The 12,147-nt window shown below is 38.8% G+C and overlaps 1 protein-coding gene across 2 annotated transcripts in view; it reads left to right on the plus strand.

The window, feature by feature from the left end:
- LOC116988057 (protein outspread-like) overlaps positions 1-12,147 on the plus strand; it is a 298,795-nt gene that overhangs the window by 185,844 nt on the left and 100,804 nt on the right. For both annotated transcript variants that reach the window (XM_033044495.1, XM_033044494.1), the window contains exons 9-10: positions 7,609-7,713; positions 10,255-10,311. In XM_033044495.1, the coding sequence (XP_032900386.1) occupies positions 7,609-7,713; positions 10,255-10,311 (162 nt within the window). The remainder of the gene's footprint in view (positions 1-7,608; positions 7,714-10,254; positions 10,312-12,147) is intronic.

Below are 12,147 nucleotides of genomic sequence, written 5' to 3' on the forward strand. Positions count from 1 at the left end.
ACAGGGGATCAAATGTGCCAAAGCAATAGTTAGATTGCTTAAAAACCCGTTTCTTACTTCTGTAGTTCTAGCTACTGTTTTGAGCTTCAAAAGGCAGGAGAATGGGGTTGAAAGGGAACGATAGATCGGCTATGATTGAATAGCGGAATAGACTTGATGGGCCGAATGACCTAATTGTGCTCCTCGAACTTATGAACGTATGAAAACATCATAACATGAATAGACCAGTGTTCTCTAACAGGCTGCCTTCAAATGTCATCTCTCTCTGGCGATGCAAAAAATGCAATTTTTTAATCTTTTGAAGACTACATTAGAATCTACCTCTGCCACATCTGCAGCTCTGCTAATCCGATTCGAGTCCCATGCTGTATAGAAGTTTGTCTTTAAGTTGCTTAATTCTCTAGTATTTAGACCTAACATTTTATCCAATTTGCCCTCAGCCTTCTCCTAAGAAAACTGTCCTAGCCCCTCAATTCTATCATTGTAAATGTAGATCTCCCGCCTCCCACAAACCATTCTGGTAATTCTTTTTTGAGCTTCCTTTATTACTTTTGCATCCTTCCTATAACATAGCAACCAGAACTGAACTTGATACTCCATTTGAGACCAAAGCAGTGTTTTATAAAGATTGGGCACAGGTTGCATGTTATTATATGCTTTCCCTCTCTTAATTCTATCTGGCATATTATCTGCATTCTAAACCCACACCGCTGCTTTCATGCACACAATTCTGATTTCTTTGCGGCAGCATTCTTTTTGGAACAGTATAATTTATTCCAAAGAAAAGACACATGTTAGAGTAACACAGCGGGTCAAGCAGCATCCCTGGAGAACATGGATAGGTGACGTTTTGGGTTGGGACCCTTCTTCGGAATTTACATTATTTTTCATTCAACCTGAAAGATTGCATCACTTCACATTTTAAGGCATTAAACTTAAACGGCCTTGCATCTGTCCATTCTGCCAGCCTCTTTATATCAGCTGCAATCTATCACTATCCTCTTAGCTCTTCAGAATAATGTCAATGTTTTTGTCGCCCACAAATCTGAAATTTGTGACTTGCATTTCCAACAAAATAAAATGCAATAGCCCCAACACTGATCTAAACAAAATGCCATCATGCATCTTCCTCCAATTTGAAAAAGAACCATGACCCGGTCTTCTCTGTTACGGAGCCAGTTTTGAATCTATGTCACCAATGTCCATTTTGTGCCACATACTTCAACTTGTAAAATGCCTCCTGCTCGTTCATGTACACCATGTGAATTGTGTCGTCTTCATTAATATTATCTGTTAACATCAAAAAAAGGCCATCAAATTAGTTAAACATGATGATCTTAAAAAAACCTTGTTGGCTTGCTTTAATTAATCCAATTTCTTTCTGGAGACTATTAATCTTTTCTCCAAATCAATATTTGTAAGAGCTTTTCCACTGATGAAGTTGAACTGACTGCAGTTACATATCTTGCTCCCTTTTTTGAACCAGAGAATAACATTTGCTGCACTCCAGTTGCCTGGCGCATTCCATATTTCCAAAAAGCATTGAAAAATTGTGGTCAGTAACCTTACAATTTCCTCCCTTTTTTCATTTAAAAATCCTGGGATACATCCCATCTGGTCCTTATTCTTTTGTAATCAGCATGGTTCATTTTGGTATTTAACAACGCTTGTCATGGACGCAAATAGTTAATCTATTTCTTTCTCTTCTGGATCTGTCTCTCTGCATTACAATCCCACAGTCCCACAAAGTGATTTCAGCTATACTTCCGCGCTGCCCCGTATAAAAATATAATTTAATTTTGAATCATCTCTTCCTTAAAGATAGCCCTGTTACAGTTTTGCTTGTCAACCTCTTGTTACAATTTAGTTGGGCCAGTTCCACTTTTCTACTTTTTCTCTACTGCAAACCTAAATCGCTATCTCAAATGGTCCCCTACCAAAGCTTGGGCATTTGACCCACCCCATTCAGCAGAAACTGCCCTAATATTGTCCCGAACACATTAGAAAAACTTTTCTCTGACCAAAACATGCTCTCGACATTAGGGGAATTGTGTTAGCATAGATTGAAAACTGGTTATCACGTAGCAGGCAGAGCGATTGAATTTTACAGTCTTTTACACCATTATTAGTGGGATGTAGAAACAAGGAACTGCAGATGCTGGTTTACAAAATAGACACAAAGTGATAGAATAACTCATCAGGTCAGATAGCATCACATGGATAGGTGACATTTCGGGTAAGGATCTGAAACATCACCTATCCATATTCTCCAGAGATGCTGCCTGACATGCTGAGTTACTCCAGCACTTGGTGTCGTTATAACTCGTGTGATGTTTCCAAGATCGGTTCTGTCTTCAATTATTCTCTGTTTTTATATCTTGGAGGAGAGGTTGGACTGCAAGGCATTCAAGTTTCACATAAATTGTTGGGAGGGCATCCTACTTTGAGGGTATTTGGACTGTGGGATAAGATATAGATAGGATAAGTAATTAAAGTAAACTTGGCAGAGTATGATGTGGGAAAGTGTAAGGTCATGCACTTTCATACGAGAAATCGAAAGGCTAACTAATTATTTGAAAAGAGATTACAAATGAATAGAATGCAAAGTGATCTGGTTCTTGTACTTGAATCAGAACAAGTTAGGTGGCAGATAAAGCTTGGAAGGCAAGTGCCATATGGCTTTTATTGCAAAGGGGTTTGAATTTAGAAATGGAGAAATATATTAAACGAGTGAGTCTAGTTACAAGATAAGGTGGAGATCAAATACAGGTCCTTTAAATTTTATTTCTAAAATGGGGTAGTGAATCTCCTACCATCCTGTATCCTGCAGGATTATGGAGGCTAGATTACTTTAACTGTATGTAAAGCGGAAGTAGATAATTTTTTGTAAGATCGGGGAATTGAGTGACATAAAAAAACTGGCATAGAAAGGTAATCCCCCCCACTATACCTCTATTTTTCTCCTCCCCATTTCTTTCCACCCTCTCCCTCAGATACCACATTTCACTCCTTTCCTTCTTAGATTTCACATCTACAATCTTTTGTCTCCACCTCATCTACAGCCTTTGGTTACTATTTCCACCCATCTGCCAATCACACCTGCTCATCTATCAGTTCCCTGTTCCTATTACACGCACTCCCCTAGCTTCAGGTGTCGAGGTTATGGGGAGAAAGCAGGAGAATGGGGTTAGGAGGGAGAGATAGATCAGCCATGATTGAATGGCGGAGTAGACATGATGGACCGAATGGCCTAATTCTGTCCATTTCCCTCATTGACTACATCTGTCCATTTCCCTCATTGATGTTTCCTGTCCTGCTGAGTTGTTCCAGCACCTTTTTTTAGATGTAGAAAAGTAATTGAAGCCTGGGACAAATAATATTGCACGGTGGGCAGGCTTGGGTGATCAGGTGGCCGTCTCCTGTTATTTTCTTCTGTTCTTGTTCTTAAATTCCTAATTCCTCTGCATGTTTGCCTCTTGATATTTCCCATTTAATAACCTACAGAATACCAGCAGTAAATTTTTCATTTTACCATTTGTTTAGATCGATAGATTCTGCCTAGGCATCATCCTTTCTCTGCAGCCCTCTTATATTATCTTTAATTAATACTGCTTTTTCTTCTTTATTTGGTTCCCTTTTCTGAAACTTTTTAATCAAGGATATCTAATGTATAATGCTGGAAATCTGATAACCGCAGCATCATATTTCCATTATACTCGGTACCTGTGCTTCACCACCCTTATTTATCACATATTCATATCCATTCATAGTAAACCAACTTTATTTGAAGTATTGATTTGTATGCCATGAGTGTAATTTGGGTTTGAGCTTTTGTCCTTTGCATGCAAGAGACAGTATCAACAAGTAGGTTCACAAGATTTGCTCCACAATGTTCTGTGCTTTGGTTGGATCATGTTGGAGAATAGTTGAGGCACTCAAGATGCCAGGATGACGTAGGTTGACGCTGGTGCTGACTTCGGTGAATTCCGGCGACAGCTACCGGCGACTGAATTGTCTTACCTTGTCGTAGCTTGTCACGGTTAGACGTAGGTTGTCGTAGGTGTGGTGGTAGGAGGACGTCCTAATGGGTCGCCGGTTGTCGGTAGCTTGCCTGCTACGACTGTGACAGTCACCGAAAAAATCGCCTAAGTGGAACAGGCCCATAAGTTTTACAAGTAAAGCTCCATTTTCGTTTCTACTTCAGGATGGCACAGAATTTAGGTTTGTATTATGCCTTGAGATACACCATTGATGTAATCATCAGCAACAAAATGCAGTCGGATAGACTTACACAATGGAAACATTGTGCTGGAAGACTTTAATGCACTCTCGTCAAATATTTGAGTAGATTTGAAGTGCTTACTTAATTAGCAGGATTTTCTTGTGAGAAACATTACCTGCTCATACATGCTTCTTTGATTTTGCTTTTATCGTTCTGAAAAGATGAGTCAGAAACATAAGACAATACACCACACATTTTGAAGAGGAAATGAATTATATGCACGACCTTTTTTTGAGTTTACTTTGAAACAATTTAAACTGTTTTATCTGTGTGCAACGTGTACTCTTATGTTGAAATCCTATAATTGACTATTGAGGTAATATAAAGTTACAAAGCCACAGAATTTTGTAATTATTAATAATCTTGTAAAATTAAATTGCACCATCTATTTAGCTTTCTAAATTCTATTTAAGGGTTGTTACTAAATATTAAAGTTTACTTTAGCAGTTTTATTTATTGGTACTTGCTTTCTACTATTTCTTACAACATTCCCTGCAGATTACAGAAAGTTTATACTTTTACACAAGTATCCAGCAACCTGCTTTTTTAATTTTCAAATCTTTTATGTTCATGAATTTATTAAATCCTGGTTTCAGAACTACCGAGATAATGATTCTCAGTATTTCTCCTCATCGTGATTCCTTAGTGTATGCAGATGGGTCGAGATAATGCAAATAATCTAAAATATGGTAGATTACAAGTGCTTGATAATGTGCTTGTCAAGCAGGTTAGCTGCCTCTAATTCTGTTCCACGTGTCTGTGGGGCCAAACAACTACCAAGAAGTCATAAGTTTCATTTTTGCAAGGACTACCTTTTATAGATTGGGCCAGCTTTTAATTGTTCAAATACAATGTTCAAACTATTGGAAAAACTAGAGGGTCTGGCAACATATGTGGAGTCAAAGGAATAGGTGATGTTTCAGGTTGAGACTGCATCAGGACTCGGGACAAAAAAATAACTTTTTTTAACTTTGGAATATTATTTTTAATCTATGTCGATGAAGATTAATATACATAGAAACATAGAAAATAGGTGCAGGAGTAGGCCATTCGGCCCTTCGAGCCTGCACCACCATTCAATATGATCATGGCTGATCATCCAACTCAGTATCCTGTACCTGCCTTCTCTCCATACCCCCTGATCCCTTTAGCCACAAGGGCCACATCTAACTCCCTCTTAAATATAGCCAATGAACTGGCCTCAACTACCTTCTGTGGCAGAGAATTGCTAGATTCTCACTTAAGATTTCTGCCCCATGTTCCTAGCCCACCATTTTAATGAGCAGGCCAGATTAGAGCATTGCAAACAGCATGGGAGCTCAGTGAGGTACCTTTCGAGATAACTTCTCGGGTCATAAGTGATGGGAGTAGAATTAGGCCATTCGGCCCATCAAGTGTACTCCGCTATTCAATCATGGCTGATCTATCTCTCCCACCTAACCCCATTCTCCGGTCTTCTCCCCATAACCTCTGACACCTGTACTAATCAAGAATCTATCTATCTCTTCCTTAAAAAAATATCCACTGACTTAGCCTTCGCAGCCTTTTGTGGCAAAGAATCTCACAGATTCACCATCCTCTGACTAAAGACATTTCTCCTCATCTCCTTCCTAAAAGTACGTCCTTTAATTTTGAGGCTATGATCTCTAGTCCTAGATTCTCCCACTAGTGGAAACATTTCTCCACATCCACTCTATCGAAGCCTTTCACTATTCTGTATGTTTCAATGAGATCCCCCCCTCATTCTTCTACAGTTCAGCGAGTACAGGCCCAGTGCCGACATCTTGCTGTATTCAAGAGTCGTGTGTTTTATTGTCATATGTCCCAAAGCGTTAAAGTTTTCAAGTGCCTATACCTTCTTCCCGATGGCAGGAGTGAAATGAGAGTGTGGCCAGGGTTGTGTGGGTCTCTGATGCTGGCTACCTTTTTGAGGCAGTGATTTCTGTAGATCCCTTCGATGGTGGGGAGGTCAGTATCCATGATAGACTATGCTGTGTTCATCACTTTTTTGCAATCTTCTTTGTTCCTGTGTGTTAAGAGTTGCTGAACCTGGACATGATGCAACCAGCCAATATGCTCTCTAGAATATGCTATCTACACCTGTAGAAGTTCAAGAGAGTATTCGTTGACATACATTAGTTGATTCAATCTTCCAAAGAAGTGGAGACGTTAATGGGCTTTCTTTGACTGCATTAATCATAATCATAATTTATTAGCCAAGTATGTTTGGCAACATACGAGGAATTTGATTTGCCATACAGTCATACCAATAAAGAGCAAGAAGACACCCAAATAAATTTTTAACATGAACATCCACCACAGCGACTCCCCAACATTCCTCACTGTGATGGAAGGCAAAAAAAGTTAATCTTCATGCCTTCTTTGTTCTCCCGCGATCGGGGCATTCGAACCTTCCGATGTCGGGACGATCTTGGCTCCCGCAGCCGGCTGTCGAACCCTCAGCGTCGGGGCGATCAAGCTCCCGCATCGGGGGGGACCTCAGCTTCCTAGTCGGGGCTAGTTGAACCTCCTGTGGCTTGGAGCTTCCTAACATCAGTCTCTACCCAAGACTGCGAGCTCCTCAATGTTGAAATCTGCAGGCCTCGGTTGGAGCATCGATCCCAGGCAAGGGATTGCAGGCTGCGATGGTAAGTCCACTGCCCGGCAGTGGAGCTCAAAGTCAGTCTCAAGCAAGTCCGCCAGCTCCATGATGTTAGTCCGTAGAGCGACCGGAGATACAATCCGGAAAAAAATTGCATCTCCGGCAAGGTAAGAGATTGAAAACAAACCCCCCCCCCCCCCACATAAAACAAACCAGAAAACATTAACACATACTTTTTAAAACACACTAACAAAAAAGACAAAAAGACAGACATCGCTGGGTGGCTGTCATCGCTGATGGCGCCACCCGGTAGAATGTGCTGGGTTCCTCAAGATGACAGTAATGAAATGAATATGTAAATTACGTTTTGAAGGATGATGAATGTTATTTCATTATTATATGTTCTGGGCTTTAAAATGTTCAGAACAACGTGCATATCAAATGAAAATCAAAATGCTGGAACTCTAAACATTCAGCAGTTTACTCTGCACTTTTCATATCTGGCCAAAGACAATTCATCGGATATCAGTTTTGTCTCATGGTCTTTGACCTGAAACATTACCTCTGTTTCTCTTTTCAAACTTGATGAATGTTTCCAGTGTTTCCTGGTGTTCTTTACTGCATCAAAAATGTCTTATCAAATGTGATAGATTTAGTTTTCTAATTATGAAGACATCTAGATTAAAGCTACATTTCATTTTAATTTGTATTCTTTCCATTATAGGAAATTAAAAAAACATCTATCAGAGAGCAACGTTTTCGTTCATCTGTTCCACCTCTTCGGCGTGCAAAATCCCTTGACCGACGGACCACTGAATCCATAATGACGGTAAAACTATTGTCTTTCTAATATGGCAGTAGTTAGATTTTTTATATTTAAATTGCCCTACCGACCAGAAATACCAATTATTTGAGCTAGTTTGGGATTTTAAGAAGATCGATGTATGAGGGATTAGTACTGAAATGTAATACTGCATTAATAGATCATATAGAATGGTAGAAAATTTAACATGGTCACCCTTCGTTGAAGAGTGGAAATACAGGTCTTATTATCTTATCCATTAAGGTCCACCAGGAAACGTGTGGAAGTTATAGGAGAGTGTCATGATTGTCTTATTTTATGTTTGATTCATCTATCGTTTGTATCCCCCTGAACTGTTTGGTGTCCATAATTAAAGGCGGGCAATTCATAATTATCTTAACACTTCCTCAGAACTAAATAGAAATGAATGTATGAATTACTCATTTAAACATGATTTCAAAACAAGTATGCTGTCACCTGAGATATATCTTTATCTGTCACAAAGGATATATATCTTTATCTGTCACCAAGGAGATAAAATATGAAACTGTTGTTGGTCAGGAAGCATTTCATCAACATTGAATGGCTGTGTAGGAAGCTGATTAGGTCATAACAAAATGGGCAAGCAGGTTTTTTAACCCTTCAAGCCTGCTGCACCATTCAGTGTCACGGCTTATATCTGCATCTCATCCATTTTTTACCTGATTACCTTTTTCTCCCTACCCACCTTGTGGTCCAAAAATCAACTCCATCATACTACTGTGTACACATCAACAATCTGAAGGATTTCTTCACATTAACACCTCAACCCCTAGCTATAACCACCCCCACAAAATCAAAGAGCTGTTACTTCACAGAAAGGTTGCCATTTCACCCATCAAGTCTGTGCCATTTTCAAGTAGAATAATCCTATCTGTCCCATTAGCCCTGCATTTTATCCATAGCTCTGCAAACTATTCTCTTTCAGTGCCTATCCAAATCATTTTAATAGATGTTTCTACTGCCCTCACAGGTAATGAATTCCAGTGTTGTTCCTCGTATATATTTTATCCTAAATTTTAAATCTGATCTTTGGGTTCTTGAGTCAAATGCAATGAAAACAGCTTTCTTTTATTTACCCTATCCAAACCAACCATCGTATTTTACGACATTATTAAATCTCCTCACAATCTAGTCAAAGGCAACAGCCATTCTAACATTACTGCTGAAATCCCTTGTCCCTAAAAGGAAATAAGACAAGTAAAGATACGCAATAGGGGATAAAAGTTACATTGATAAGTAATTCCCAATGGCATCTATAGGCATGTAAGTACTAATCACGTGATAAGTAAAGGGGTGAGGCAAATTATGGATAAAGAAGGCAATTTATTTCATTGCGGCAGAAGATATAACTGGAATATTGACTGACAACTTTGTATGATCTTTATCAAGAAAAGAGATGCTGCCATGCGCTTAGTAAATGTATGAAATTTGAGGTAATATATGGAGGATGAAAATAATGAGTCATTAGAAAGATACCTGGGCTAGCTGAGATGTTTAATTGCTTGATGAGATGGGGAAAGTTTACAGAAACGGTTTCCTTCAACAAATCAACCAATAGCCATAATTTTCACCCCTCCCTAGATACAAGGGAAGCAGTGGAATATAGAAAATGCAACAACCTTTTTCAAAGCGTTTGTAAGAATATGTGGAGCAACTGAAGGCGAATCAGTTGAACCTTAATTGTGGAAACCTTAACAGACGCATGGGGAAAATGTAAATATACATATGAAAATGTTCATAACTTTAAGGAGCAGAATTGGGCTATTCGGCCCATCAAGTCTGCTCTGCTATTCTATTATAGCTATTCTATCTCTCCCTCCTAAACGCATTCTCCTGCCTTCTCCCCATAACCCCTGACACCCGTACTGATCAAATGATTGATTAAGGAGGTCCAGCACAGATTTGTTGTGAAAGCAAATTGTACATCTCTATCCTGATTGAATTTCTTTAATAAGGAATGCAAAAGATTGATGGAGGCAATAGATGCCTTCTACATGGGCTCTGAGAAAGGATAAGCATAATAGAGACACATGTAGTTAAATAATCAGCAGCTATATAGCAAGGAAGTTAGCTAAAAAGGCAGTAGGCAGTAAATAATATTAATAGCAAATGATTTCTGAGACATTCCACAGACAGGAATAGTCTCTTGAGTGTATTCTGTCAATTCCTATCTGGATCATATGTGCTTCAATTAAATCACCTCTCATTCTTTAAAATAATATATTGTTCCTGGGTGATCGTGTCCCTCTACCACTTTCACATCTGATCTCCATATTTTCTGTCTAAAGATCTGTTTTCAACTTTAAATATACTCAAATGGAAACAGAAAATACTACAAGCTATTTAAGCAGGAACTGTGGAGCAAAAATAACTTAACTCCATTTATTTTTTCATAGATGCTTTGTGACTGTATGATTCTAACATTTTCTGTTTTTATTTCAGATTTTCTACATCTAGAGTTTTTGCTTGTCAATGTACTTGATGTCTGATGATTTGCTCTGATCTAATTTTTTTTTAAACTTATAGCCTGATCTGTTGAATTTTAAGAAAGGATGGATGGTAAAGCTTGATGAAATGGGACAGGTATGAACAATAATTTTACAGATTTTTTTCTCGTTGTGCATATCGTATTTCATTGTGAATTTCTACTGGTTTGAAGCCCCATGTTGCCGATAGCAAAAATACAAACTGTTGGAACAACTTAGTGGGTCAAGCAGTGTCTGTAGCATAATATGAACAGACAATGTTTCAGATCAGGACTCTTCTTCAGTCTGGAGAAAGGTCCCAACCCAAAACTGTGTTCATTGCACTCCACTGACACTGTATGACCCGCTGAGCAGTTTTGTGGTTTTGATGTGAATGTGTTGGTGTGTTAATTTTAGACTGTTCCTTTCAACTTAGAGATTTTAAAGCATAGTATCTGGTATGCTGCATTTACTTGTGCAGCTAAATACTCCGTTTTCTTATGAATGATCAAATGAACACAACCAAAATATTTAAATAGAGCTACTATTGGTCATTTTCCAGACAATCTTTTCTCCTATTAGTGGTCTTCAAAACTTGAATCAAATTATCCAAACCTTCCACATTTCTAAACATTCGACTCGAATTTGTGTAATTTCCCTTTCTAATTTAATCCCTGAAATTTAGGAATCATTGTGGTAAAGCAATATCCACATTCCTTCAGAGAACAGGTAGCACCCATGCTGCGATCTGTTGTGATCCAACTAGTACTTTGTATAGCTGTAATATGAACTCTTTTGCCTCTCGCTCGCGTCCCCTTATTATATAAATTAGCGTACCACTCACCTTTTTTTATTATTTTCTGTATTAGCTCATGACATTTTAATTATCAGGGTGCATAAGAGTTCAAGTATGTCCCACTCACATTATCCTAGCTTTTCTCCACCTCGCCGAAAGTGGAACATTACATTTTCTTTGCCAACATTTTGCTTATGCGCACAATCTTTTTGTATCTATTTTTATCTTCCCCCTATGCTGTTTATGTGATGCCTATCTTTGTGTCATTATAAAAGTTGGATACTTTCTGACTGATTGTCGGTTATAAATATTGAAAATAACTAAGGATCCTTCACAAAGCCCCATGGGATGGCCTGAATCTCATTCTGCTAATGGAAGGACCTGGCCATGACCCCACCTCTCCCCTGCACTTCAACCAATATATTCTGCTATTGGACACTCATAACAAACTTTATGAGTTGTTTATGGGCTTCTAGAAGTCCAAAATAAATGACATATTTGGGCATTCTGATGTGTACTTCTTCAGTTACCTGTTATAACATAGTTAATTCAGCCTTGTAAACCATCATCCCTCTTTAATAAAATTCTACTGGTTATTACTGGTCAGCTGCAGAGGTCAAGAACTCTTGTGCTTTGTACATGAGAATAGTAGATATTGGTCAAACTACTCCATAATTACCTGGTTCTGTCGCAAATAATTTGGTGATACAGTATGGAAGCAGGCCCTTCAGCCCACCGAGTCCGTCGACCACCAATCACCCTGTGCACAGGTTCTATCCTACAATCTAGTGACAATTTACGGAAGCCATTTAACCTGCCAGATTGCACGTCTTTGGAATGTGGGAGAAAACCAGAGCCCCCGGAGAAAACCCACATGGTTACAGGGGGAATGTGCAAACTCCATAAGGCAACAACCATCGTCAGGATCGAACCTGGGTCTCTGGCACTATAAGGCAGAAACTCTGTTACCGGGCTGCCCTATACTTATTAAATTGTGTCACCCTGCTATTTTTCAATCTATTCAAGTGATTTGATGTGACAATTTTTAGAAAGTCATGTTGAGGGCATTTGTAAAGTTCTCTTGTATTTTGAAATTTGATTGCAAGATATCTGGGCCTGGTGATTTTATGCTCTTTGGTGTCATTATTCTCATCATCG

The sequence above is a fragment of the Amblyraja radiata genome, chromosome 26 (genome assembly GCF_010909765.2).
Source record: "Amblyraja radiata isolate CabotCenter1 chromosome 26, sAmbRad1.1.pri, whole genome shotgun sequence".
Taxonomy (NCBI): Eukaryota; Metazoa; Chordata; class Chondrichthyes; order Rajiformes; family Rajidae; genus Amblyraja; species Amblyraja radiata.